The 27,883-nt window shown below is 45.4% G+C and overlaps 9 protein-coding genes across 9 annotated transcripts; 5 read left to right on the top strand and 4 right to left on the bottom strand.

The window, feature by feature from the left end:
- Positions 1 to 122: 122 nt before the first annotated feature.
- On the bottom strand, positions 123 to 735 carry C8R40DRAFT_1073412 (uncharacterized protein; the record flags this gene model as incomplete). The annotated part of the gene is made up of 3 exons (XM_046226566.1): positions 123 to 150; positions 258 to 610; positions 658 to 735. The coding sequence occupies 3 exons, from the start codon at positions 733 to 735 to the stop codon at positions 123 to 125; spliced, it is 459 nt and encodes a 152-aa protein (XP_046081446.1).
- A 1,107-nt stretch (positions 736 to 1,842) lies between these two features.
- C8R40DRAFT_1258281 (Clavaminate synthase-like protein) lies at positions 1,843 to 4,357 on the top strand. The gene is made up of 11 exons (XM_046233793.1): positions 1,843 to 2,308; positions 2,389 to 2,620; positions 2,688 to 2,730; positions 2,787 to 2,839; positions 2,896 to 2,972; positions 3,058 to 3,165; positions 3,222 to 3,303; positions 3,366 to 3,537; positions 3,644 to 3,706; positions 3,787 to 3,899; positions 3,985 to 4,357. Exons 1-11 carry the CDS (start codon positions 2,249 to 2,251, stop codon positions 4,086 to 4,088), a joined length of 1,107 nt encoding a protein of 368 aa, XP_046081445.1. The 5' UTR covers positions 1,843 to 2,248; the 3' UTR covers positions 4,089 to 4,357.
- Positions 4,358 to 5,529: 1,172 nt separating this feature from the next.
- On the top strand, positions 5,530 to 6,761 carry C8R40DRAFT_1073410 (Chloroperoxidase; the record flags this gene model as incomplete). The annotated part of the gene is made up of 2 exons (XM_046226565.1): positions 5,530 to 5,765; positions 5,825 to 6,761. The coding sequence occupies 2 exons, from the start codon at positions 5,530 to 5,532 to the stop codon at positions 6,759 to 6,761; spliced, it is 1,173 nt and encodes a 390-aa protein (XP_046081444.1).
- Positions 6,762 to 7,353: 592 nt separating this feature from the next.
- Positions 7,354 to 8,538, top strand: C8R40DRAFT_1175825 (uncharacterized protein; the record flags this gene model as incomplete). The annotated part of the gene is made up of 4 exons (XM_046232394.1): positions 7,354 to 7,455; positions 7,512 to 7,651; positions 7,712 to 7,960; positions 8,016 to 8,538. The coding sequence occupies 4 exons, from the start codon at positions 7,354 to 7,356 to the stop codon at positions 8,536 to 8,538; spliced, it is 1,014 nt and encodes a 337-aa protein (XP_046081443.1).
- Positions 8,539 to 8,775: 237 nt separating this feature from the next.
- C8R40DRAFT_655549 (uncharacterized protein) lies at positions 8,776 to 10,868 on the top strand. Its single transcript, XM_046235786.1, has 3 exons — positions 8,776 to 9,321; positions 9,385 to 9,542; positions 9,595 to 10,868. Exons 1-3 carry the CDS (start codon positions 9,013 to 9,015, stop codon positions 10,634 to 10,636), a joined length of 1,509 nt encoding a protein of 502 aa, XP_046081442.1. The 5' UTR covers positions 8,776 to 9,012; the 3' UTR covers positions 10,637 to 10,868.
- A 325-nt stretch (positions 10,869 to 11,193) lies between these two features.
- On the top strand, positions 11,194 to 14,656 carry C8R40DRAFT_655307 (uncharacterized protein). The gene is made up of 21 exons (XM_046235785.1): positions 11,194 to 11,327; positions 11,386 to 11,440; positions 11,494 to 11,614; positions 11,667 to 11,741; positions 11,795 to 11,981; positions 12,041 to 12,236; positions 12,291 to 12,420; positions 12,488 to 12,510; positions 12,562 to 12,718; positions 12,776 to 12,796; positions 12,857 to 12,933; positions 12,987 to 13,028; positions 13,090 to 13,110; positions 13,164 to 13,245; positions 13,294 to 13,448; positions 13,506 to 13,687; positions 13,742 to 13,957; positions 14,011 to 14,167; positions 14,223 to 14,354; positions 14,446 to 14,524; positions 14,591 to 14,656. The coding sequence occupies exons 1-20, from the start codon at positions 11,325 to 11,327 to the stop codon at positions 14,457 to 14,459; spliced, it is 2,046 nt and encodes a 681-aa protein (XP_046081441.1). The 5' UTR covers positions 11,194 to 11,324; the 3' UTR covers positions 14,460 to 14,524; positions 14,591 to 14,656.
- Positions 14,462 to 17,105, bottom strand: C8R40DRAFT_1175823 (major facilitator superfamily domain-containing protein; the record flags this gene model as incomplete). The annotated part of the gene is made up of 22 exons (XM_046232393.1): positions 14,462 to 14,625; positions 14,677 to 14,777; positions 14,828 to 14,881; positions 14,935 to 14,986; positions 15,037 to 15,171; positions 15,221 to 15,273; positions 15,338 to 15,388; positions 15,441 to 15,548; positions 15,603 to 15,703; positions 15,765 to 15,783; positions 15,834 to 15,868; positions 15,917 to 15,932; positions 15,985 to 16,046; positions 16,096 to 16,158; positions 16,209 to 16,249; positions 16,298 to 16,316; positions 16,370 to 16,426; positions 16,478 to 16,538; positions 16,595 to 16,614; positions 16,665 to 16,735; positions 16,791 to 16,848; positions 16,905 to 17,105. 22 exons carry the CDS (start codon positions 17,103 to 17,105, stop codon positions 14,462 to 14,464), a joined length of 1,542 nt encoding a protein of 513 aa, XP_046081440.1.
- A 948-nt stretch (positions 17,106 to 18,053) lies between these two features.
- Positions 18,054 to 20,976, bottom strand: C8R40DRAFT_1000518 (glycoside hydrolase family 5 protein; the record flags this gene model as incomplete). Its single annotated transcript, XM_046222747.1, has 20 exons — positions 18,054 to 18,105; positions 18,166 to 18,192; positions 18,251 to 18,468; positions 18,527 to 18,615; positions 18,673 to 18,847; positions 18,906 to 18,966; positions 19,026 to 19,118; positions 19,257 to 19,297; positions 19,319 to 19,385; positions 19,435 to 19,451; positions 19,503 to 19,557; positions 19,633 to 19,728; positions 19,790 to 19,890; positions 20,079 to 20,111; positions 20,171 to 20,246; positions 20,303 to 20,367; positions 20,423 to 20,491; positions 20,548 to 20,693; positions 20,745 to 20,755; positions 20,810 to 20,976. The coding sequence occupies 20 exons, from the start codon at positions 20,974 to 20,976 to the stop codon at positions 18,054 to 18,056; spliced, it is 1,659 nt and encodes a 552-aa protein (XP_046081439.1).
- A 3,471-nt stretch (positions 20,977 to 24,447) lies between these two features.
- Positions 24,448 to 26,807, bottom strand: C8R40DRAFT_1212729 (phosphatidylserine synthase 2; the record flags this gene model as incomplete). Its single annotated transcript, XM_046233202.1, has 13 exons — positions 24,448 to 24,834; positions 24,892 to 25,060; positions 25,115 to 25,227; positions 25,288 to 25,479; positions 25,538 to 25,569; positions 25,631 to 25,676; positions 25,733 to 25,747; positions 25,794 to 25,859; positions 25,911 to 26,256; positions 26,316 to 26,426; positions 26,478 to 26,542; positions 26,599 to 26,606; positions 26,663 to 26,807. 13 exons carry the CDS (start codon positions 26,805 to 26,807, stop codon positions 24,766 to 24,768), a joined length of 1,377 nt encoding a protein of 458 aa, XP_046081438.1. The 3' UTR covers positions 24,448 to 24,765.
- Between the last annotated feature and the right edge of the window lie 1,076 nt (positions 26,808 to 27,883).

Below are 27,883 nucleotides of genomic sequence, written 5' to 3'. Positions count from 1 at the left end.
GTCCGTACGGATATTCTTCTTGTTTCCCGTTCTCTCCGACTACGTGGCTTAAAGTTTCCGTTATGAAATCAGGCAACCACCCAAATGGCAACATATATATTCCTGAATGCATTTACTCAACCTCAGGCTGTTCCACCTTTTCCGTACTGCCTACATAATCATAAAGATGTACTCGACAATCAGAGTTTACTACAATATGGAATAGTCGGTAATGGTCACTCGCCTTGTGGTAGAATGACTGGTCAATGCCCCATTACCTGCTCGTAAACTCGCTTCCCAGTTGAATCCTCAATCCAGGAGACCTTCTGGAAGACATCCGCCTGCGCCTTACATTCTCCTCGGCATATATATCCAAGCCAGTGAAGGTAATCGGGATTAAAGCAATGGTTTTCCGCCCTGTCGCGAGATGGTTCTTGAATGTAAGCTTCACGGGCGGAATGACCCCTTTAGTATCACTGTGTGCATCATCGAATAACATCTGAATTGTGTTTGTTACCGCTTCCTCCTCTTTTGTCCCTTCCGGTCCAGGTTTGTTGAAGGAGATGAGAACCGTTTGCACGTCCGATCCCGCCCGGGACAGGATTTGAGAGGGCTCGTCCACCCCAGAAGACTGTATAAAATGTAACATCGTTAAGAGAAGAAAGAAAGGCTGCTCACAGTGATAGGAATTCCAAAGCTAAGATGCGTCATGGCGACGATAGCAAGGAGGACAGATGCGAGGTGCAAACACATCATGATTTCAGTCGTTGTTGTGTTGGTGAACGGGGAGGGACCTCGATTTGGTGTAGAACGTTCGAGTGTAGAAAAGATCAAGGGTTGTGAGGAATGGGTTCGAGAGCAGAAGCTACGGGCGAGAGTCTCGCCGAGTATCTACAAAAAAAAGTTCTAGGGAGGTAACTGGCCAGCAGTAACTTGGGTTGCTCAGAATATTGCGCTCCCCTTATATACATCATCTGTAACTGACGCTCAAATTTAACATTGAATCATTCTCGATAGTTCTCGATTCAGCATCCCCGAAAATAACATAAAAGTAGAAGGACAGCAAGTGCTGCATCGTGTGTGCACACCGGACTCGGCGCTTTTCCACAAGGACCGTGTATATTGCTTGGAAGGTCTATTCTGGGTCTAATTTACCCCGGAATTGGACCATTTTTTATGTGCAGGTACACTTTAAACTTGCTTTCTTTTAAAAGTTCCACAGCTCACCATCCTTCACCTACATAGCATCTGAAGGCCCTATATATATCCACTCGCCGCGCGCCCTGTGCGCGCCGCGTTTCAATCTACAATACACTAAGCAAGGTGTGGTCCACGAAAGTAGAGGCCGCGAGCCTATATGTATTATGAGTATTTCCTTCCTTGAAGTCTTTTCTTCCTCTACGCAGTAGTACGCGGTTCCCAAATACATTCAATTTGCTCAAATCACGGATATTGATAAACAATACAATGCTCAACCCTCAGTTCCGCAATCGCAATCTAGGATGATAATTCATGACCTGAGTCGGATGGTCATCAGCTTGGGAAACAAATGGATTCTAGTACTGACATGAACAGACACAGTTCGCACTCCAGACAGTCTCGTCCAAGTGCGAAGTGTGTTGTAATATGTGGAATATATTGAGCTGTGAAAACGTTCAACTCGGCCATGAATTGTGTGGCTCTGTGAGCCTTAAGAAGTTTCTCTTCTACTAGCAAGTCCAAGTCCCATTGTACAACATAATGGCAGAATTACAACCCGTTATGGAGGCAAGTACTACGCCGTCAGTTCAGCGGTCTCCTATGTATGTATTTATTGTATTTCCGGCAAGCAGTTCAACCTACAAGCCAAAAGGATCTGCGGGGGTCATAGATAAGTATGTATATGATTCGAATCTACGTCCAGTCTTCACTATCGTCCGCCACTAAACAACTAGTAGCGTATGTGCCACCCTCGCACGCCATATCGAAGGAATATTCTCTCATCTCCAAGATAATCAGACAACGTCAAAAGTGATTCCCTAGCGCAGTTATCCTTGTTGTGATTCGTACGCAATCTATCTTACAGATGATGTATTTGCACCCAAACTTGAAATACCACAAGTTTAAGATCAGTTGACTCCAGTCGACCGAAGAGCATCACTCAGCAACTCAATAACTGTCCAGCTCCCACCATATTCGTGCTTAAATAGGACCTGTGAGCGTATCTCAGCAGAATCTCGTATTCTTATCCAGTGAACCTCCGAGCTCACCTTGACTTCGAACTTCCAGTATGCCTGTCCCCGTCCCCGTCCCAGAACTCGGGTCTTACAACTATGTCGCTGAGACCAAGGTTAGCCAATCCCATCTGACAATGAATAGCGAACTTGGAAGAAAAAGCTCACTTATACAATCCTCATTCCGTCATTTCAGGCAAACCTCGACTGGGCAGACCTAGTCACAGTGGACCTAGGTGAAATCTCGACCCCTGAAGGCAAACGCGCGCAAGCAGACATCCTCCTTTCTGCATTGAAGGAAAAAGGGTTCTTCTATGTAAAGAACTTTAATATTTCCCAAGAACGAGTAAACAGGCAGTTTGCGTTGGGCAAAGCGTTCTATGATCTTCCACAGGAGGAAAAGGACGAGTTTGCTGTGAAGGGGGTAGGTGAGTAACCGTTCATGCTGAAGAGGGTCTTTAAAGCAACGGCTGACCCCTTCCGATGGGCTGATAGAACAAGGGAATTATAATGGATATGTAGGAAATAGACAGCGCGTGTTCGTAGTTTGCTCTTTCATTGCTCTGGTGGCATTTCCTGAATTTTATGACATAGTGTCAATGAGAAGTCAGGTCTGCGAAGTAGAGTGGAAGTGTATAACATACCAAGTAAGTCCGGTCCATTGTCATGAACTTGAATTTCTTTGACAATTCATCTTGTATAGAGTTCAACGGCGATTTCGAGCACCACCATCCTGCCATGATCGAGGAACACATTGAAGAAATCGAGGAATTCGCAAGGGTGAGTCCGATTCCTAAGTTGAGTTTGTGTCTTTCCGATAATTAAAGCGGCCCACACGGTTCGTTTTTGTTTTAACTTTATGCAGTCCCTCCACTCCGAAGTCCTCGATCCTCTGTTTGTCCTTCTTGCTCTAGCATTGGAGTTGCCGGAGGATTATTTCACTAAAATTCATCAATATCCTGTGAAAAGCGAGGTAACATAAATATTCTACTCCCGAACGCGTCAAAACTGAAAGTTCACTGATCCTAGGATCACCTTCGATATATGAAATACGGCAAATACACACCTGAGGAAAACAAGTTGATAGATAATTGGGTCCAAGGACATACCGGTAAGCTGCTTCTTCATATGCTTATGTAGAGGAATGGTTTAAGGGTGAATTCCGGGAAATAGATTTAGGATCTTTCACCCTCCTCTTCCGTCAACCCGTGGCGGCTTTACAAATCCGTTATCCCTCGACGAACGAGTGGAAATGGGTCAAGCCACAAGACGCGACACTGACTGTGAACGCTTGCGATGCATTGCAATTCTTGACTGGGGGTTATGTGAAGAGTACTATTCATCGGTATGTTACCGTCATTGAGCCGATATAACTTGCGATCTTGATTCGCCCGAACGAAAAGTCCACTGATATGATTTTCTCCATTTGTGCTTCTTTATGATCTATGTAGAGTTGCCGTCCCGCCCATTGATCAACAGCATGTCGACCGTTTGGGGTTGTTGTATTTCTCCCGGTGCGTCGTGTTCGAGATTGTTGCTGTGTTTGCGTTTCGCCAGAAGTACTAAAATGTTGTTTTTCTTTCGCTATGTTTAGGCCACACAACGACATCCCGCTAGCGACTATCAAGGACTCCCCTTTGCTTCAACGAGAAGGGTACACCGGGAACGACTTTGAGGTTAGTGGGCACCCGGTTCCCACTATGGAAGGTCTGTCTCGAAATCTTCATATCATTCTAACGTTTTTTGGACGTCCCAGAGGATTGACTGAGTGACTGTTTTTTTTGGAAAACAGAATGGACATTTGCGAAACAGAAATGGCAGAGGACTGGATATGATAAGCCAGAGCATAAAACGGCGCAGATTTTACCAGGGTGGAAGGAAAAGGTGTACGCTTGAGTGAGTTTACAGAATAGCTGTGGACGTCAAGGTTTTCGAGCGTTCCATGGAAAATCTGTAACGGTTTTGGTCGTTTCATAGTCGTAATTTTACTGGAGAGATACGTGGGCCTTGGTTGTTCTAGCTCGAGTCATTTACTCTATTGAAGTTGTATAAGGACTAGTATGCATCACCAGGATTTATTGAAACGCACTGCCTTAAACACTGAGCTTGTGCGTTAGTCAAACACCGGTGCACTTTTCCGTAATGATAGAACTCCAAACAGTTTCTCTCCTGAATATCAGTGCCTCTAGCACCCTCACTTGAAGAATGATGAATGACAGGAAACCGCACATCTGATATTTGGATACGAGCATGCCCATTATAATTGATCTTGATGTTGAAGACGGAAAAGTTTGGCATATGTATTAGAGTTCTGAACCATCCCCCAAGGTTACAATGACCCTTTTCGTGCGCACATTAAGACGCTCAGGCCAACGTTCAGATTATTGATGAGGCAGATAGAGAAGGGCAGAGACTGAGGGCAACGGCCGCGCACGGCCTTCCCATGCCATATGGCAATCACGATTGCCGGGCTGCCGGCAGGAGATCCAAATGATTAATGCAGTGCTGCTCACTTCTGCACATCTATCATCACGTTCAAGTTCCAATAATCTTCTGTATCATATGGCTCCCATTACATCTGGCCAGACTTCAGGTTCCCGACAGAAATTGGCCGACCCCATATTGACGCGGCCCAAGTGGAACTATACACGGAAATTTGGAAAAACCGATTGGTTTCAACCCGGTTTTTCAGGGTTTTCAACGCCGCTTTTCAATCAAACATACTCGCGTTGTTTTGTTTCTTATCGCCCTTAGGCCCTTAGCGCAGATTGGAACCGGTAACCGGAAGGAAGGATATACCTGGGATATACAAAGGTAGTGGCTATCCTTTGTTAGAGGTTCCTTTCAAACCAAGTGAGCGGTGAGTACTTGAGTTCTCAACTCATCAATAATCATGCAGATTTCCATCAAGAAATTCGTATTGATCCACTATATTCTGACATCCGAAATTCAGGTGATCTTCTTCAGATCTTGTCAGAGCGGACATGCTTATTCTTTTTAGGCGAGCAGGACCGAGCGCTCGCGCCCTGTGCCAAAAAAACACTTAAAGACCTGTCCAAAAGATATTCAACCTTTCTTACTCGCTTCAAACTAGTTCAAAAACTTCGTCCAGTTCCTGTCGCGTTCCTCGAGAAAAGTACTCCCTTCAGCCCTTCTCAAGCCTCTCTTCTACTCCGCGTCTACTCCCGAGGTCATTCACACGTCGGTCATCTGGTAGGTTCTACCCACTTCTCTTTAAATTACTTCATTATAAACATCTTTAATCTATTCTTAGGGGAAGCCCTATCCAATCACCTATATCTATCTACCCCCATTCTAATCTCAAGCCCCAGCAATCATGCCTTCGGACACTCTCACAATCGACAATTTCGCAAATTCCCTTTCAGCTTCCTCTCCGATAGTCTCTGCAACATCGACGGTTTTCCCACTGCCTGCAGACCATCCTCCAATGCACGAACATTCTGGTGGGACCTGCCCCGTTACTGGAAAGACTCACGCATACTGTCCACCTCAGAAAGGTGATATACGCTCTGTGTGCCCTGCATTAAATACGATGGCCAATCACGGATTTATGTGCGCATCTTCTTCATCCCAATTAATATCCATGCATGTATACTCAAGTTTCTATACAGCCCCCGTGACGGACGTAACCTCACCTTCTCTATCCTCTTCCGCGGCCTAAAAGCCTGTTACGGTCTCTCTTCTACTCTCGCTACGGTTCTCGTCACTGGAGGTTTCCTCGCTATCGGACGATCCCCCATCCGCATTCCCTTCATATCCGACCTATCCTTATTTCGTGTTCAAAACCCTGACGGTAGCATAAGCCCTAGCGGTGTAATCGACCTGTATCTCATCGGACTACACGGTCGAGTCGAGCATGACGCGAGCTTGGTTCACCGGAACACTCCGGATGGTGAGAAGTATGGTCCTATCAAGATTAAAGAGGAATGGGTGCCAAAGCTAGTAGGCGATATTGAACCGAGGGTGGACGGGTATTCTCCGGAGTATAGTGATACGGACAATCTTGATGTTACCCCAGACCATAAACGAGATCCCTCCGCTGTGTCATCGTCATCCGAATCTTCCTCATCTTCTTCAACCAAAACTTTCATCAACTCGCCCGAATACCTATCCACCCTTGTCGATGAGGCTGACGTAGGTCGCATGCGCGCCCGTCGACAACATGACATCTTACCGAAACAACTCGATGGGCTCCATGCAGAGATAGCTAGAGGGGAGATGTCAATCATCCTAGGGGTGTGGAACTCACAATATCAGCCGAAACACAAAGGGAAGCGGAATTCGAATGGAAATGGGGAAAAGCAGGGTATACCTCTTCCCTGGCTATTACAATGGCTATCGGAGGAACGCTTACCTGAGGTGCCGGTTTCATCCTCAAACACGGAGGCGGAAACAGAGGTATCAGATGGTACCACGACTCCCTCGAAATCACAAAAAACAACGATGTGGCGACCGAACCACAAACAGACCCTGCGCGATGTAGTAAGCAGGAGCCAGCGAATACGGAAGGTAGCTGAGGCTGCCGAAAGTCAGGCGGCGAAGCTTTAATGTTCTTTTTCCAAGGGCTCTCGAATTCGATTTAATATAACCTTCCGCGTCTACAGGCTTTCTTCAAAGTAGCCAAGGAGCGATAGATAACTTCCACATTTGGGTTCATGATACTAAGCATTCATTCTATACTCTAGCTCCCGACCATATTCCTATCATATCTTTACGAGTTTACACTATGTACAACTTATGTACTTTTGCTTGTTGTTCAGCAAATGTTATCTTTATATTTCTGAATAGTTGCGTGACGACGTCACGCCACGTGATTATGGTGAATGACAAGGCAAATTCAACGTTTGGAATTCTTTGTTTCGCAACTGCGATTGCATTTGATTATTGAAGACTTGTGGTTGGGTCTCACAGCTGACTTCAGCTGCTCCTTCCGCCCGTTCATACAATGACGCGTTGATAATGCTTTGACCAGTACTCAGGACTGATCTACCTTTGCCTTCAGATAATGGTCCAATGAGGTCCAATGGCATTGCTTAGTCCTTTGTTAATCGCCTTTCTGACTATCCGAGCATCAGCTCCGATCTTTAAAAGCGCGCCTTTGAATGCGTTATCATGTTTTTGACGCCCTTCTCATCTCGCTATGACTATTACTCAGTCTCCGCTAATGGACCCTTCGCTTGCTCACAGAAAATGCGATAGCCTCAAGTTTCGTACGTTCGGAGTAGAATCAGTATTGCGCAGGGTACGTACTAGTCAAGCTCTGTTCCCTACTCGGCCATTGAGGCGGTTTTACTATAGGTTAACGTCGCGGTTTTATGTGAAAATTCGACCACGTTCAGGAGGCTTGTTTTGGAAAACAGAGACGCTGACACGCCTATTATGCTGCATGGTCCTACAGCTCGGCAATTTGATCACCTTCTCTGGGGCTTAGGTGTTGAGTAAGTGGTATGTCCAATGTCTTTGTGGCGCCGCTTTGTTGACTTTTACCTCGTACCTAGTTCATTGCCGCAACCCCGCGACGAAGAAGACCTTGAATGTCTACTCGACGTGGAAGAACTTTCAAGACACTATTCGATTCACTACCTTCAAATGAGAGCTGAATCAACTGTCGTTGCCGTCATCGCAGAAGGAACAAATTCTGCTGTTCTGTCTTGCAAAACCGATTCACTCGTTCGGATGTTGAGAATTACCATCCGCGTCCATAATAACACTCTGTTCGCATTTTTAATGCAAATGTGGACCTGGAGGTGAATCCCATTCAAATTCCTGCAATGACACGAGTCTTACTAGTCGGATCAATAGATTGCATTCAAAAGAACTTGACCGTACAATTGCTATCAGGGTAGCGCAGCCCTCGCGTTGGGATTACGATCCACAACCGTTTCTGAAGCTCCTCGGACACGCCTTCTACGCAGTCATGATGGAGTTGGAGTCGAAACTTTCTAGCGGCCAGCGTATTGACCTCAACTCCCATCTGACACAGGCTGAAATAGTTCATGTACATTGCGGGTATCACTCGCTCCGATCCTGGTGGGACCAGATAGCCTCCAAACCACCTGTTTACACGCATTCTCCGCGATGCATGTACCCAGAACGATGCACCTATGTTTGGCGGATAAGGTTTAAATGGTTGGCTGAGAAGGATAAGATTCCGTTCCCGAAGGTAGATGGGATTCGACGATTGCAGGAAATACACAAGTTCCTCGCTGCTGATTTGTTCCTTATCAAGAACATGCCGGAAACATGTAGGCACAGTGCACTGCAGGAGTTGCTAAAGCGGAGGGAGCACCTCCTCAAGACGGTCCACCATCACTTCGATCTGTGATGTACCGTTGTCCGGTATTGTATTGTACGCCTCTTGCGTCGTTAATGTATGTGTAAGTTAATGTACTGATAATAGGCGTCCGACTCCTGACGATGTCACTTTACATCATAGTCAGTCTTCTACAATCAGTTAAGACTGCTCAGGAGGGACAATAATCGTCATATTTGCAGGAAGACTCTTTTAAATATAGAAAGTTCCTGGAACATACGCCAGGAGTTTATCAGTTTCTTCAACGTTTTCTCCTTTTTGTACACGTTGAAACCAACCGTTAGAAGACCGTCGCCCCTACACGTGTACATGACATGTTGAGCCTACTTACTAGAGGCTGGGATCCAACGTTCTTGGATGTACAAAGTTCATTCTCTTACACCGACCACATCTTGACTCGAACTTGTCGCGTCAGCGCTCGTCACGATCAGTGCTAATCGTGCACACTGGAAGCCAGAGTACCAGTATCCACGACATTGAGGACCAATGTTCGATATCTCCAGGATCCTCAATCCTCTCCATAGCAGGATTGCGCTTTTTCTGGGGCACTTCCATCGGGAATCCAGGAGCACCATCCGTAATCAAAGCAATATTGCGGATGAAAAATTGTCCCGTAGCACTGGCAAGCCACAGACTAGGAAAATCTTACAGAGACGTCGCACTCGCGGTACGATCTCTAATAATACCACGAGGAGTGAGCATGATAACTTGGCTGTTCGTGATGGCGACTACTACAGTTCAGCGTCGAATGATGATACCTGCTGTATCTTGAGAGCAGAAGACACTCTGTTTAAGGTACGAAAGTGTTTTCAAAGTCTGGACATGTTGTTCAACGATGCTGAAAATCATCGATTATAGGTTCACAAGCTCGTGATTTGTAGAGACGGCTCGGCTTTTGAAAGAAAACTTTGGTTTCGACGTTCTGGCATCTCTCTAGGAGCTAGTGATGCAAACCCACTGATTATTCGCTCTCACCCAGAGAAATTCAAAGATCTTCTCTGGGTGCTACATGCGTTGTGAGTCGGTATTTCTTCAAATAACCCGCGCCTTCTCACCGCCTTCTTGCAGTCCTCCAGATTTCTATCTTAATCCCGAAGATGACTTTGATGAGTCTTACACAGACTGCTATGTCGACTTTCGTTCACTTTCTTTCTATCGTCTTTTGAACATCGCAGAAATGGCGCATAAATATTCCTTCCGCTCATTCGAATGCTGGGCTATACACCAAATATGTCGCACCCTTCGGTTCCCTACTCCACGGAAATCAGAAAAAGGCGGCACTTCATCTGCTGCTTCATCCGCCACACTCATTCCCATGTCTGGTAACAATAAGCCAGACCTTGATTCACCCTCCTTGCTCGAGGAACCTCTCGAAATATCGGACGAAACCGACGAATTATATTCAAGACTATTATTGATCGCTTTGACTTGCGATCATCCTTCATTACTGCATTATTTAGTCCAGAAACTAGTCACCAAAATACTATGGTACAATCACGTACCTGGCGTTTTTCTCGTTCGCATGCTGGAGCAACATAGGCGCCATCCAGCCCTAGCTACTCTGCTCGGAGTAGTCTACTACCGTATCTTGATCGATATGCCGCAGACCTCTGATAATGACGGAGACTATATTCCAGAACCCCAACCAATATTTCCTCCGACAATAAATGTCGAGAGACGGATGCAATTTCTCGCTGCTCACCACAGGCTAACACAAGCTTGGAGGAATATCAGCTCCTCTCCTCCAGTACTACATTCTTCTAGTTCGCCAGGGCGATACCACAATTCAAGTCGAAAGGCTCTACAACACACTTCTTGCCAAGAATCCTGGAGATACTTATGGCGGACTGCATCTCACCAAGCTGAGAGTCGTTCATTCATTCATTACAGCGGGGCCGCCCTCAAAGGCAGCAGTGCGAAGAATACTCATGTCGGCAGCTCTGCAGATGTTCTTGGTCTGCTGAAGATAATGATGTTGCAGTTACGGAAATTAACGGCGAGCACATCGTCAATCTGTATGGACTGTTCTCTGGAAGGACTAGAAGCAGTTGATCTGCTAAGAGATCAGCTTATTGAGGGACTGATAAATATGTTTGTGTACGAGCAGTAATCTTTTGTAACAAAAGTTGTCTCAAGACAAAGACAAATCTATAATACAAACGAAGGCCTCTTGTCCTCGACATATGATTGGTAGGATATTCTGATTGGTTGCTCCCATTTCTCACTGCACGGGCGAACGGAGCGAGTGGGCGGAACTGAGCTTCTCATCGTGCGTCGCAAGGGTCGCTGCTAGTCTATACTACAAACGACTCGGATTCGTCGCTGAATTGACCGGATCTTTTGATTGGCTGAGCACTTACATTAATAATTCTTGCTCTTTCAGATTTCTCATTGCACGGGCGAAGAGAGCGAGAGGGACGCCCCGAGCGGAACTGAGCTGCTCATCGTGCATCGCACGGGTTGCTGTCATTACAAAAGAAATAATGAGACGCCCCGTCGCCGGTGCTTCCGAATCCGGCCCGCAACTATCATGCATGTTGAACGATTAAAGCATTCAACTCATTCCATCTCATTATGTTCTCTGCCCTCTACCACGGCCCCCCGGGCTCCAATCTCTCGCTCAGTCAACTGATGCATCAGTTGACCTTTCTTCCACGGGCCACCACTAATATTTTTGATGCTCTTGGATATGGTCCATATGCTTTTTCTTCCTCCAAATTCAATTGGCGCTGCATCGAACGTAGCATAGGGCATATATAGGGCGAAGCTGTCGAGAGGAGTGGGGAATTTTTGTGAAAATGGCAAGTCTCAAGCTCCTCCTTGTAGCACATTCTTTGCTGATTTTCTGCCCTTGCCCAGTTGAAACTTGTTTTGCTTGCATCGTGTCTACAGCTACAACTGTCATCAGCCGCTCGTATGTATCCTAATCTTGCAAAGCGATAATTGCATCTGAACATGTTCAAATAGTGGTATCTCCGCTATTCACGAGAGTCCCGACCGGGTTAATCAAACCGACGGGCTGGGCGTTAGATCAGGCCAATGTTCAAGCCAACGGTCTAGCTGGACATCTTCGTGATTTTGACAGCTAGTACGTTGATTCTCAATGAAATTTTACTCTCAGCGCAAATGCTTCACCATAGTGTCAATGGCTCAATCTGGATGGAAGGTGGATCTATCGAGTATAGCGAGATGCATGAATCGGCTCCTTACTGGTTGTAAGTATCATCATTGAATATTTGCGACAATCCGTGACTTGCCCGTTGCTCAGTAATGGGATGGTTGCCCTAGCATTTCAACTGCAAGACGATCGCCTTATTGACCAAGTTCAAAAGTTTCTTGACTGGACTTTGGACAATCAGCAAGATGACGGCTGGCTTGGCCCTGAACCATTTGTTGACAATGCTTCTGAGCCTCGCCTCGTATGGCCTCGGTACCTTCTACTACTGGGTCTAGTGGTGAGTGCCTTGCCTATGATGTGTCGTTTGAACAGGTGGAGCTCATTTTTTTTGCGTAGCAATACGCCGAAGCAGACCCTACTCAAACTGGCCGTATCGTCAACGCCATGCACAAATTTACCGCCGCGGTGCACGATATCTTTGCTAATAATACACAAGGCGATCCCTCTCTTGGTTTCCAGTATGATTATCAATACGTTCGCTGGGAAGAAATGCTCTATTCATTGCAATGGCTATATGATAATTATCCTGAAGGTAAATAAAACTTCTACGGATGAAAGCGTAGAGACAAACTAGCATATGCTCTAGGTCAAGAGTCGCAATTAATTGAGACCATGAAACTTGTTCGCAATGCAGGTTTCTCATGGAAGGATGACTGGTTTACAGCTGATATCTTTCCAAAGACTGCACCCGGTCTGGCTGATCTGAATATGCAGACGTTAGTAAATTTGCTCACAATGAAAGCTGGTCATTTCACTCACTTATGATCTGATGTTTTTTTTCAGCCATGGTGTTAACACTGCAGAGGGTCAGACATCTATTTCGAAGCAAGTTAACGCACTAACGAATTCCTCTTTAGCACTCAAATCGGAGGCTCTTGCCTATCGGTTCACATTTGATCCTTCAGATATCGATAGTACTTGGGAACGCATGGACTTGGTCTACACTTATCATGGTCGAGAATCAGGGACCTTCTCGGCCGATGAACATATTGCTGGACTCGATCCTTCGCGGGGGTAAATTGAAAACTCGCTCATGAGAATCAAAGTGCTGAAGCTAGCTTATACCGTCAGGACCGAACTCTGTGCCATTGTGTAGGTTCGCTTTTTTCAAAGCTGCCTGTTTGTTCGTGTATTCTAAGGAACCTTGTTTAGTGAACAAATCTTCTCGCTTGCAACGGTCTATGGAATTCTCGGTAATAATTCCGTTGCTGACCGGGTTGAGAAGTTAGGTAGGCCCTTTGGTATCTCAAAGCACATGAGAAAAGTTGAACTCTTTCTCTAGCATACAATGCACTTCCTGCGGGAATATTCTACGATTGGTGGTGTAAGCTCTCTTTTGCTTTTGTCTTTAAGTAAGTAAACGAAATGATCTGCATTCGATATAGCGCATCAATATGATCAACAAGGCATTCCAGCCATCTTTCGGATCCCAGCCACGTCACTGACTGAGAACTCATAGTGAACCAAGTGTGGGCGCAAAATATGGATCCCTTTCCTTGGGTTAATAATGGCCCGAATTCAAATGTCTTCGGGTTTGAACCGTGCGTGTTTTAATCGTTGATGTCAATGTTGGTTTACAATAGTCTCAGGAATTACCCTTGTTGTACGGTCAACCACCCTGCGGCATATCCGAAATTCTGGATGCACAGCTTCTTCACCAGACAGAATAGCACATCCTTAGTCCACGCTCTCCTTGGTCCCTCTACCTATACTGGAACTTTAGCGGGTAGTAACAACGTCACTGGTATGTTCCTACGAGTTCTTCAAAATGGCATTCTACTGAAGTTTTTCCTCAATCAAGTTGCGGTAGATACATTATATCCATTTAGTACCACCTTAGATTACACAATCTCTGCGTTGAAATCGTTTGATTTCCATATCCGGGTTCCCGACTGGGCTCTCAGTAATTCTAGCACGATCAGCATAGCTGGCAGCGAACCTATTTTGCTGGAGCCAGATTCTATGAATCTTCATACAATCACTGTACATGAAACTTGTCTAGAATAAATATTCATACTCATCCAGCTTGCTCTCTAGGTCTCGCCCGGTGTCACCAAGTTGCAGCTGTTCCTAGATGACCAAATTCAAGTGATCCCTCGCTACAATGGCTCTGTCGCTATCACGAAAGGACCTCTCAACTATGCGCTTGAGATAACCTTCAACAAAACTTCTGCTCCTGGCTTGAGGAGTCAGCAGGCTCTTTCTGATGCCGAAACCTTGTTCCCCGATGCACCCACCTCATTCTTTACTTCGGTAAGACGAACCGATGATCCTGAAATATCCGACTAATGGCGCGATCGTTTCAGACCGACAACCACACTTTGGACAATACACTTCTGCCCACTAGTGAGTGGCGTCTGGCGATTGATCCCTCGACCATTAGATTTGTGGACAAGACTAATGTAACAACAATTCTGCCACAATATATTTGGGCCCCCGATTCTCAGCCCGTTTTGATGACCGGTCAGTGCTTCTGGCCTACTGCTCGTTGTGTTGTCATAATCGTCCCCCTCTCCAGTGACAGCTTGCCAAATTGAATGGAATCTCGTTAACGGTACTGCTGCCCCTCCCCCTGCTAGTCCTAATACCTGTGTCGGGGATAAGTTCAAAGCCAATCTTGTGCCATTTGCTGCGGCTCGGCTTCGACTAGGTGAGATTCCACTTATGGCCTAAAGAATGGTATCAATCGTGTACAATGACACTGTACTATTCAATAATATTACATCTGCTTCGCGCAGTAGAGAATTGTGTATGAATTCAGTACAAATAACGGAATCCTTTCCTTCGTTGCATTGCTTGATCGAATGTTATACCCTCAAGGCGAGCTGCTTCTTCAACCCGGGCGCGATTTGCGTCGTTCAGACTCCTCTTTTCGTCTTCGTCTAGTTTCTTGTTATCTCGAATGACCCATTGTCGAAGTACTACGACAGAAGATATGAGACAGCGGTTTTCAGTTCAAATTCAAATCTTACTCAGAGAGAGGATGGTGGAAATGACCAAAGCAACGAACGAAATAATCATAGATTGATGGTAATCGGGCCCCCATTCAGCTTTCCAGGTATAAGATCCCATTCTGAAAGATAGATTCATGACAGGTAAAATCAGGGAAGAGATTTTGCGTACAGGTTGCCTATATTCCCAACGCCATTCACGATACCGATGATAGCAGCTCGCTTCCTGTACATGTGGTTAGAGATACATGACGCGAGTGATGACAGGGAGAAACTGACGCCGGTGGACGAGGAAAGGTGCTAGATACCCAGACAAGGGTCATTGCGAACCCTATAATTGAATATATAAACCCGCATGCATGCCTGAGACAATATACTCACCACCATATCCACAAGCCATGAGGAACATGGAGAAGTATCGCGCTCCATTATTGTTAGTAGCGAGAGAGATAATAAAACCAACCATGACTCCCCACCACCACGCACTTTGGTGGAAGAACCTCCCGCCAGTACGATCTATGATAATAAGATACCAACCAACCTGAACAGTGTCAGATATACATACCAGCATGCCAGGCATTGAGACAGCATGTTATGGTCGACAAGATCCATGGGGGCCTAAAGTACACTAGTACTAAGCACTGCGCCAACTGAACATGAGATCCGGGTAAAAGGAACATACGCTGCAAGCAACAATGAAACGGTAGTACTGAATCCGAGAGTGGAGGTCAATCTAGATGCAACGATTAGACCTCGAATGAAGTTGAGATATAAAACAAATCTACGTGGGGAAGAAATTCACGAAACTCAACCCGAGGAGCTGTGCTGTGTTCATGATTGCAAAAACCCAGACTTTGGGATCTTGAATGGCCATCAAAAGGCCTTTGAGGGGTCTGCAAGTAAGGCTTAGGTTCATCATCATCAACGACGTAGTAATAATCATTCACGAATCGCCAGCACTGTCTTTGTCTGCTTCACCTGCATCGTCTGCAAGACGTGCTTGAGCCAGTCGCCGATCCTTCGGAGAGACCCATCGTGTGTTTATAGGCTAGGACATAAGAAGGCGTCACAATGCGGCAGAATCACCTACACAGTAAGACTACACATACATAATCTGGCAATAACCACCTTTGAAAAAGGTCAGAAACCGTAAATTTATCTAGGTCGACTTCGCGTACATGGCGTTCAACCCGATGAACATTGTAATCGAGCCCTAAAACCATTTGAACATATGAATGAATGAGAAGGCCAATTCGCTCACCTCAATGAAGAACACCCTAATGAAGATGGATAAGCTCACGATTTTTGACATGAGGTGTAGGTACAAACCATCTCCAAGCACGAATGCCAAGTTTCCCCTCCATATTGGCAAGGATACCTGCGGCCATGAGCTACCGAAACATTCAGCTTGGGAGAAAAATTTCTTGCGCTGAGATTTACCGCTCCAAAGGCGTTCGAAATAAGAAGGCCGCCATAGAGAATGGCAGATCTAAAAGCAAGCTCCTGAATGATATTGAGCTTATATAAAGGGTATTTTTCATGGTCATGTCAACCTTTTTGGTGTACCAGCGTGACAACAGGTAGATGGCTTTTCCTTCATTTGAGACGGCTTATAAGTTTCGAATTTTGAGATATAACTCACCACCAGGATAAAACGCGCTCTGATAAAGATAGATTGACATAGAAGATGCGCATATTAGTTGAACAGAGTTACCTCGGGAATACCAATGCATAGGCGAATAGCGAGGATACCCCCGTACGATTGAGTTATCTATAGCAAGGGTGTGAGGTAGTGTGCGAAAACACGGCAACAATAACGCACTCCAGTTAGCGTACTAATCAGACCCCATATAACAACACACGTTCCAATGTACAATGAGGGTCTACGAGCAATTGATTGGTGTTACCCTCTCGTACACAAACGGGGGGAAAAACGGACCTTGTAATCCAGTTCAAAGCCTGGTGTAACGAAGTTGAACGAAGGGAGTTGAAGATAAAAGAGAACATACCATGTTTGAAGGTATTTGTGCCGGACAATACGATACATAGAGAATAGACAGAACGACGTTGTATTGTAGATCTGTGAGAATTCATAAAATCGATCACTACCGAGACGCAGATAGATATACACACACCTGACAAATGAAGGTCTTGTTCCAAACCCTTCAATCTTGCGGTTGTCACAGCATTTCGCTACCGCAGGATTCAGTGAATATCGCAGTGAAGGCTGATAGTCGAGTAAAATTTACATCGATGTAGTTCATGATGAAGATCAGGACGATGGTAGGCAAGACTCGCATGTCTAGTTTTCGCACCAGCCTTCGCTCAGCAAGGATACGTTCATCGGATCCTTCAGGTGGAAGAGGATCTTCCTCACTGAAGGGGGCAGAATTCGCTTGCTCCTCCAGCACGATATCCGTCTTCTCAAGACTTGGGGAACCAGAGGCCATGTTGAACTCGGAAGGAAGGGTGCTTCTAAAGAAAATACTTTCCAGTTTGCAACACACCTATATACATCGGCACGAAAAAATCCGCCTTCCATCGTGACGGAAGTAGGAGGCCTTATGACCTCAGGTTGGATATAGATAGTCCATCAGCTGAGCATTAGGGAGGACACGAACATTAAATATGGGAGCTCTTGAACAAAAGTGGAGCTGGTTGGGAACCGCCCTGTGTATTATGGATTCGTCTTGGTTCGTCGTTGAGTCCCTGTCGTTCCAGAAGGCGTCCCGATACCACGTGGACTCGAAGCCGTAGCAACACATTGGCAAATATGAGAAAAATTCAAAAGGTTTTTTTGAGCACGTTTACTCCTTCCTTCCTGCTTCCTTCCGTCTCAGAGCAATTAGTCAAAATACCGATGGTGAGTTCTGTTTATATTATTCACCGTCACAAATGATAGAAAATCATCTGCAAAATTCATTTCGACGTGTACCTTGGTATACCCTGGGTTGGCTTTCCTTCGGGAACCATTCAAGTCTCTGATTCTTTTCAAAGTATTCGTACTGTTGATCCTTTACTTACCCTCTCTTCAGAATGTGATCAGTCGTACCCTAACCATCGTGACCTCATCCCAAATACCAATAACTCAAGAAGCAAATCAATAACCCATAACTCTTCAATGACGTGCAAGTTGCTCTAGGCCAGCTCTGGGCTATCCTAACGTTTTACATGCATCTTACTAAAAGATCTGAAGGACGGTGGTTGATTTGCTGTACTTTACGCAGCATAACAATATAACTGTAAGCTATAAAAAATAGTGGAAATTTATGTGTGGAAATCTATGTGCGGAACACGACAGAATCGAAAGAGCTCAGGAATATGGATGGTCAGTTGTGTGCAATGATATTGTAACTTCAAGGCTTGAAAAAAATACAGAAGCGTGATATTTGTAGATGTCAACCTGTGCAAGGTGTCGCTGGAAGAGAAGTATTAACGGCGTCCCATGAGCTGTAGAGAAGTTTTCAGATGGTCAACAAACTTGGCTGAGCGAAGAGTATATGCACGTACTCTGGATACGAACATCCTGCGACAGGCCTTTGAGAAGTCATGATCAGAGGGCAGGGCTATACGGATGAAAGAAGAAGTTTCATACACATATGCAGAAGAGGTATCAGCAGTGTTATTCCATCCTGTTCCAACGTTTGCTGATGGCGCAGAGGTAAAAATAGGAGCAAAAAGGGTCTTAACCGTTCCTGTAGGGGTGTATGTTGGTAGTAATGTCATTTGAGTCTCAGCGAATGAGGGGGCCAAGGATGGAGGTGGAAACACATGCGAAGAGGTTTGTGCGGGAAGGACAGTTCCTGCTCCGGCCTATATACCGTACACTAGTCAAAACCTATCATTTAATGAATGAATCTTCAGTACGTACACCACCAGTAGCCGTGACTGGATAACTTCCGTCAAATATTTCCGATGAACTCAAAACAGACTCGCAGTGTCCAACAGCCTCACGGGGATCTATGTTTGAAGAAATGAGTACAAGATAAATTTGGGGTGCGCGTCGTGCTACTTGACCTGACGGAACCCATCCTTGTTGCAATCCCAATTTGTAGTGCCACAGTGGACTTGAAGATGTGCCAAGCACGGTGGAATTCCCTATCTTCCATGTCCAGAAGAAGAAGTTTTGAAGCGCATCCATGGTGGCTAGCGTAACCTGTTTAAGGCTAGCAATGGTTGACGCGTTATAGGACTATAGGGGAAAACTGAGCCCTCGAAAATATTCAGAATACAAGCATTTGTATAGGTACCGCCCAGTCGTCCCACATAGGGCATTCGGGATTTGAAGATCCGGGTCCTATACCGTTGAGCCTGCAAAATAATGAAGATTTTCTTGATTCGAGTGAAATAATAGGTGTTATTAGACATACCATAGACCGCAGTCGTTGATAGCAGTAGAAAATTCACCCCCGAGTGTAATTCCGAAAGCCTTTGAGGATTGGTTGGTCGCAATGGCCCACTCACTGACAAATAATCCACATGTGTCAGACACACCATCTTCGATCGGAGCTCGAGCCACGAACCAGGGCTTAGTGGCCATGGCATCGACTCTGATGGAACAATGATTAGATGAAACCTGCGAGATGACAAAACGTTCTTACGAGCTGGTGTCACCCATGAAAGCCAAATACTGGGAAGTAAACTATTAGATCAAGAATTCAACTAAAGCGAGATTAGGATAATTCACGGGATGCTGGTCCAGAGCAAGACGATCGGCACCAGATAAAAATCTTCATGTTCCGTAAGAAGGTATTGACTAAATGAAACGGTGAAACGAACCCTTCCCATATCGCAGGCTGTTGGCACATCAGTTAGCGCACACTCGAAAAAGTAACCCCCGAACTTACTCCTTGAAACCCTTCATGTATGGCAATGTATGGACCAGCCCCCGAACCGATTCCTCTTAGTAGAATGAGAGGCACGGCAAGTCGATTGTAAGCATTAGAGCCTCAATTGGAGAGGAGGTGAACGACATACGTAGATTGCCTGATTGTGTCGTACGCAGCATAATAAAAGCTTTGCACGGAGGTTTCTCCGATCGTGCCCCAAAGAATCTCGTTTACAATACCTAGGCTGCATCGCATGGAGACCGAATTAACACAGTATACTTCTATAGGAGAGTCAGTCTACATACACGGGAACCACATCTCGATACTGATCTTGACTGATGAATTCAACCAGGATTCGGAGATAGGTGAGGGTCCTTTGAGCGTTCGCAATTCCCATGACTCCGTTCTGAAGGGAGAGAAAGAGATTTAGAGTTCGACGAACGGACTTCATGAGAAGATGTGATTTACCATGCTAGAAGGTCACGGACGTTCAAGTGAGTTAAAAACACCGTAGATAACAACCAACTTTAGGTCTTACAAATTCACAGAACCGCCTGTTGATCATATCTCTGGTCAGTAACAGTTTCGCGGAACTCCAAAAAGGTCCCCACTTTTACCCGAGTGGTTCTGGAGGTCAAAGAGATGTCAACACACACACACGAAAGGCCCATTTAAACGATGCTCACCCAGCCGTTCTGACTTCCTGGAAGGGCGTGAAGATCAAGATAAATCCTAATGCCATACTTTCTCGCCCATTGAATTCTGCGTTCAAGGCTTAGCAAGAAGGTAGTTCAGATATAGCAAGTTCCAGAACTGACGCTTTGAGGAAGTATGTCCAAGAGGTACCGACCAAGAAGGGTTCATCGTTGATAGCCTCGATTGCCTGCCAAAGTCGTCAGACAAAGATATAATTGATAGCGTGACGGCTTAAGACTCACCCAGAATCCAATCGGTATTCGTACCCAATTGAGACCGGCTGCTGCGATTTCCGCAAAATCTTGTTCAGTCTGTGGACATACAGGTTCGACTATGTTAACTTGACATGATATACTATACAACTCACGATAAAAGTCTCATAGTGATGTCCCATCTCCGAGGCCAAATCTAAGCCCATGGCAAGAGATAGTGTCCATTCATCTAACACAGTGATGTTCTGGCTGTTGTTGACGTATTTTTCGTACAGGCTGGGGACGATGAAAGGTTCCGTAACTACCGCGATTTAGACTTGATAGCAAGATTTCGGTGGCACAAAAGACAAACCTAACCAGCCTCTGAGCGATTATTAGTAAAGTTCGAAGATGGGAATCGAAAATGGTGTGACATACCCAAGGTTCACTCCTCGCGCAACATTTTCGCCCCATATCCATTCGTCCGCACCTACGCGCGGACTCCAACTCTGGGCCTTTCCGCCAGGAAGAAAAGGCTGAGTCGGATCAGCGGCCCAGTCACCACCAAGACTATTCATGTACGTGAAATTGGTTCCGTCTTCCATTTCTATCAAGCTACCGGATATTCCAGAAGTTGCAACTTGGGAGCTAGAACCAGGGCTTTGTGATCCAGTTGAGGATGAGCTATGGCGAGTAGTAACCAGATAAACAGGAACCGTGACAGCGACAATAATCACGACAAGGGCTACGATAGATGTCACGATGAGTTTCTTTGTTCGTGAAGTCTGAGACGTGAATTTGGCGCTAAATCCTTGACTAGATAATCGTTCCTTAGAAAAGTTGTCGAAATGAGCGGTAGAAGGATGATCTCGATACTGAACGTGTTGGAATTAACAATGAAGAAAAAAAGAGAAAAATAAAGGAACTGACCACCGAGTCAACTAGATGCTCTGAGAAATCTTGGGGCTGAGGAGAAGGACTCAACTCGAGCTCCTCAGGCCTGGTCGACACGTTGTGGTAATGTGACATTGTGGGATGAAGGAAGCTTGAGGGAAAGGGGCGACATCGTTGTTTTGCCTTTCAGAAAGAGCAGGTTGGGTGGAGTAGCGCTCATGAGCGTCTGATGGGGTTGTTATCTTATCTCTGCAGGATCTTTGCGGCTATGCCACTGCCATTGTTCTAATTAATACTCAGAATAAGCATGTCATGCATATGTATACCTATCTATCTTTGCTGTCGAGTCAAATGCGCCAGATCGCCTGCTAAAATAGCTGACTCCTCGGTATACTCCGGGTGCAGTCTTAGCTTATTGTGTACTTATTATACATAATTCCATCAGGCAGCTTTCTACCTTCCAATTCTTGAACAGAGCAGTAACCAAAACAAACTCGCAGCAAACCCACAAAAAAAAACCATCTAACGGGTAAAATGTCGTGTTAGTCTGGGTGCTCCCCTTCAAAAGCCTTCGAAATTTGGACAACCTTCACGGCTGCACCATCCTAACTCGTACAAATTACTGCTGGCAATTCGAGATACTCAAATATCCGGAGCTTATCAAATCCGGTAGAGGTCTACTTTCTGTCGACGTTATTCTGCCAGTGACCTGAAATGAGACCATATTCCAGAATCCACTGCTGTCAATATGGTTCCCGTGTGGTATCCGCGTCAAAACAGCTGGATGAGATAGCATAACTTTCATCCCAATGAGTCGTTTATAGAAATTACTGACTCACCGATTTTGTCACTTGCCCCTTGTATGCCAGTTTTTGTCCAGAAACAGGATATTGAGCAACATCGGGAACGTAGCCATATAATCATGATGTCGGTATAAAGACCTGCTAACGAACTTTGATGCAAGTACATACTTGCTTCAACAGTCACCTAATACCATTGCCAAAACCTTTCACTCTCGTAGTTATTGTCTGGCTCAGTCTGGCTCATTTCCTAATGATTGCTTATCTAGCTTCTCACTGGCAGGCTATATAGTATTCAACACCTGAAGCCGACCTGAAGAATGAATGCTAACGCTCGAGCTTGACGTATGGCTTCTTCACAATGACAATAGTTATCCACGTCAGTATCAGACTTCGGGAACGAATCTGGAACAACCTACGTGGCGCCACATACGTGACTGATCCCACTCGAATGGCAGGAACTTTCAAATCAAGTTATATCGGACCTAACATCTCTCTGATCCTGGTCAGTCCTGGTCAAGTTTGTCGTTGGTCTATCGACCTCATCCTTTAAACAGTTAAATGTCGGTCATGAAACTGTTCACGCACTAGAAGCTGGTTAATGTTATTAAACGCTGGGAAAAGGAAGTAACGAAATGCAATGAGTATTCAGTGCATTTACCGTATAAGCCTTTTAAATTTGACAAGCCAATATCGTGATATTTGGGATTAATCAAACACCGGCGTGTACATGGGGTGTGCCATGCCCTTACTACTGCAGTACCTGTTGTTGTTGTTCTCCCAAATTATGCTTCGCCAACTTCGCGAAGACTTCAGGAGTCTCACTCCGATTCAGTGAAAGCTTTTCCTGATCATGTGAAGCGCTGTTACTGGATGGTGCACTCCCGCTACTCCCACATCCTCCGTACTCGTAATCCTGTCAATTCTGAACTCTGTTACTCAGCAGCTGCCAAAGTCTAAAGATAAGTAGGGGAATGAAGTCAGCCGACAACATGTATGTATTTGAGTGAGAATGGGCGCCTCCAGGCAAACGAGTCCGTCGTTTTCAAGTTATCTGCTAGACTTAACTATTGCAGCCACCAGATATGCCATGACAAATACTCATCCTGCTTCGGGCAGCATTAATACAGGTCCGTGACTATCATTCACATTGATTCTACTAAGTTCTTCATGTCCTCATGCCATGAAGATCCACTAATTACTACTAGACTCAACAATGCACCCCAAATTTTGTGCCATAGTAGGAAGATCAGTCACCTTGTCAAAGACAAAATCATTGCCAAGCGATATGACAGTGTAACCTGAACCTTGATCTTGACTAAGTCTTTCCTCTTCAAAGATTTCCTGTTGAAACCTGCCACTGGGGTCATACTTTATTTGCTTGAGTAATAGTACGATAAAGTGATCAATAAACTTATCCCGATATCATACCGAAGAAGGGAGTATCTAGCCTCAAATACGTGAATTGTGATAGTCTTGGAATGCCACTGAAGCTGTGGAGGTGCCGCTGGACACATTCTAAACGGAATAAGGATTTGAACTCGACGTGTGGGATTAAGATAACTAATGTTTAGCTGTCAAAAGTTTCGAGGGCGTATGGCACTATCAAGCCACCGTTGCGAAGGACCTTGACTCACTGATTGTCCTAATTAAACAGGTTTCAACAAGTTCAATGTCAAGCATTTTAACTGTTATTCAGTGGTGGTGTAAGATAAGGTAAGATATCGAGCGACAAGAGGTTATGCATTCATATCTGAGTGACATGGCCAATATAGGATCACGGTAGAAGAAATGTCACAAGTCGTTGCCCTGAAAATGCGCCACAGTGTCTAGCGATGCGTAAACCCGGCTCAACAACCACCATAATTTCTTCTCAGAACATTGTAAAATTCCATCGTTTTTGCGGAGGTGTCCGAGGAGAAGCTTTGCTTTGAAAAATTAAATTGCTTGTCGAGAAAGGCTAAATTCATTCAGCGAAGTCATCAATAAGGCCCAATATCAGGTGGAGGCGTTCCAAGAAGTTGTGGTTCGTGAGCACGTCTCATGCTATGAGAATACTCGGACTGAGATGATCGAGACGAGTGATTCCAGCCTCGGCTTAACCGGGTATTTATCCTGGTGTGTCGTATCATGCTTCAAGTTGGATAGTAGTTAACATTGGTTTCAAGTTGAATTCAATGTTGTAGCATGGAACAGTTGGTAGCTGCAGTCATAGAATAATCCTGATTCATGAGCTTTTCTTTTGAATTGTCAGCGATGCCTGGAATGAAGTTGTAATCAATACCCGGGTCTATAATGTGTAACTCTCGCTTAAGGTGGCGTTAAACATGGGAAGCAACTGTGGCTGTATGAAAGTTTGCCAGTGTTTAAAGCGGAGGTTCTTGTTTACATCCGCTTCCGCTCAGCTCCCGGAGGATTCGTCGACCCTGCAACCTCCGAGATCTACAATATGAAAGAGATCCCACTTCAGCGGAGAAAGTGCGAGGCTCCCTCGAGAACTGACGTGGGATTTGCGTCCGGGCAATTAAGACTGAGTAACCGTACTGGGGAGGTACAACGGTGATTTTCGAATTTTTGAATACAATAGTTGACACTGATGTACACTATGTAGTCAGACAGTAAATCCTATAATACGTCGATTACCGAAAATCAGAGGCCTCTGGGGGTGCTATCTCTTTGACAATTTACTTTATGTCAGTTCTATGACGCTTTTGTTCTAGATTTGTGTCTTTGGTTTCGGGCATACTTCCGCGCTTGCGGCAGACCAAACTGTAAGCACAAGATAAGTCTCCCAAATGATGGGAACAGATGACGCCAGTAACGAACCTGTATCATGGAATAAGAGACCAATAAAGCTACACCGATGGCCCAACCCCATTTGACAGTTTTCGGAAATGGCGCAAACATACCCTTGCTCCATTTCTTTATGACTAAAAACTCTGTAGCAATAGTAGCTAGTAGAAGCCATACGTGTTGGCCCATTCGCACAGCTTTCCTTGAAGACAGTGAGCGACGTAGTGAGGATACTCCAGTAGATAAAGATACGAACCGCGGATCACTTATGTACTGAAATAACTCTCGTACTGCGGGAAGAGCCCACAGGAAGACAAATGCAAGTCGAGCAATCACAAAGGGATGATCAGGTTCCATCCATAGCAGAGTCTGCAGTCATCCAGGGCACGCATCAGTATTACAGGCAAAAGCTTCAGCCAGCAAGATCACCTTCAGATAGAAAGGATTCAATTCAGCGGCCAGAAATACTGACAATAGCAAGACGACACAAAAGAAATGCGTGAAATCTGTCGCAGTTCCCCACTCGAAGGCAGTGAAGTCATGCGGGGAAAATTGGCTCAAAACGCGTTTCGCTTTGGAGCGGAGACCGCGCGTTTGACGTATTCCTCGCCATTCATACGGCTATACTGTGCATTGAGATCATGAAGTTGGGAGCTTGTTACTGTTTTTGCGAACTTACCTTGACCTCGAGATATTGACAAACTTTCATCCCTGCGGAGAACAAAACAGCGCATGAAGAAAAGGCATTACACGGCTTTGTGACGGGACTGACCTAGGTATGTACCGAGCCAATTGCAGAGAAGAACGTCCAAGATCCACTGTAACTACTCGTTAGTAAGGCTTATTGGCCACAAGATGTTAGGAGGACGCTCACATGGTCCCACCAGCACTGAAAGATCATTAGAAGAGCCAAACGTAACGAATATCGTGCGTACCTCCGCAAAATTAGCGAGTTGATGTTGTAGACTATACTCGGCGAGCTCGAAAGCAATGCTTAAAATCTATGAACTAGTATTGGTTATCGCATCATCGCCTTGAGAGATACGCCTTACCCAACAGAACCAATAATCTCGAAGGATCATGGCTTTTCCGAACCAGCCCAAAGTGTGGGCAATGCAAAAAATGTCGAGAGCATTCCAAATGGCACGAGGAGTTAAAGCACAGTCTTCGGCATAACTTTTCTCTGCAAGCGGAACCCCAAGGTCGGGATCCAGGTATTTCATCATTTCGCGAGCAGAATCCAAGTCTTGGAAGAGTAAGAACACGAGCGCAAGCTCATAGAGTAGATTGAGCCCGAGAATGATTCTCCAAAAAGCAGGATGTGGCCTGATGAATGGACCGTCACGGAACTGAATCATGGAGAACGTCAGGAATGACGCTATCGCGGCATAGGCACCACTAAAGAGGCACCAAGACAGTAAGGCTTCGAATATAACAGGTTATAAGTGAGGACGTACACACGTCGTTTATCTTGCCCTTCCTCTAGCACATCTTGTGTGGTGGCAACATAAGCTAATACGACTAGTCCGATGCCAAGGGCAGACAAAGTTACCGGTTTGTAGAAAAACCTGACAACGTATGGTGAATGCTCCGGGGGAGACGCCAGGAAGTCAGCTTACTCCACACTGGTATCATGCCTTTCCTGGAACGGCACAATCTTGGTGTAAGGCTCTGTCCGGTCAGCCTTTCAAGAAGACATCAGCTTAACGGTCTCGATCGAAATAAAAGTAAAGGACATACATCGTACCCTGACATTAGATGTCACTTTTAGACTGAATGACAGATGTTAAGGAGCAGAACTTACAGCGAACGGGTACACCATGCAAGCCAGGAATTGGTTCAGGTTCAGATGTAGGATACAAGGGAGTAGTATCTGAATCTTCTGCTGGAGACGTGGGAGACAAATTTGGGTTTTCTTCATTTATTGGATCCTTGACGGCGGACGTCATACTTTTTAGTGGTTCGTTCGTAGATTGGGTATGATTGATTTTGTCGTCAGTCAGTGAGAATTGGACCAGGTTACGAAAGACCAGTACAGAAAGGTTGAGACGGACGTTATGGAATCAATCACGTGGATGAGCATCAAGTTCAACGCCACTGCGACGTTACACAGTGCACAGTGTGCACTTGTTACCACTGACTTGAACACTGGATATTGTCCGTGTATTTCCTCTCAAATCTTCGACTTCGCCAAACACAAAATATGAATGCCCCAAAATTTCAAGTTTTCACTTCTTTCTTCCACTGTTCATTAAGAGAATCTGATGCCATCGAAGCTACAGAACCTCTCCTGAGGTGCTTCGGCTGTCCGGGTCGGTTCATACCTGACCTTTTTGCTTAGCTTCTGTGAACGACGTGACCCGGTTCATTATCCATCTTGATGGGGAGGAGAAGTCAGATAACCTCATTCCGATGTATCCGATACCTTGGAAAGTTTGCTGATTTTCCGCGCAAACCCTTATGGCCCGCCTTCCGCGGTTGGATATCGGGGAACGCTCGCTTTTCCAAGGATGACAATGCAGCTTTCGACTTAACATCCCGAACAATTCTCGCGCTGTTTGGAGATGAAGGCTCCTTGAACAATTACGTCCTCAGGCTGTATAAATCAGATGGAACTCCCGGAAAATTGCCTTCTGAGGTTTGGAACTTGCCCCGAGGTAGTGCAGGCGCCACCGACGTTAGAAACTGACTTACGAATATCACCTCGTCCAGTTTGCACCGAAACGAAGATCAATCTGAAGCCAAATGAGGCAACCGCTCGGGTGTTTGAAAGCGCCTTATGATTTCCAACCTGTGTGTACGTTTCCCTCGATTCGTGACCAATTGCTGAATCTATCAAGATCCTTTCTATATTTATATCTACATGTATAGGCATTTGCGGGAATGTTGATTGTATACTCTGTAGGGCTAACAGGCTATATGATTCTGTACGTTTGAACCCTTCCTCCCATGCTTCAAAACACACGTCTGTAGCCCATCCTGTTTAGAAAAAGGCCCGACAACATGTATCAATAGCTGATTTGCG

The sequence above is a fragment of the Lentinula edodes genome (assembly GCF_021015755.1).
Source record: "Lentinula edodes strain Le(Bin) 0899 ss11 chromosome Unknown C8R40scaffold_46, whole genome shotgun sequence".
Lineage (NCBI taxonomy): Eukaryota > Fungi > Basidiomycota > Agaricomycetes > Agaricales > Omphalotaceae > Lentinula > Lentinula edodes.
This window is presented reverse-complemented; position numbering and strand designations above follow the sequence as displayed.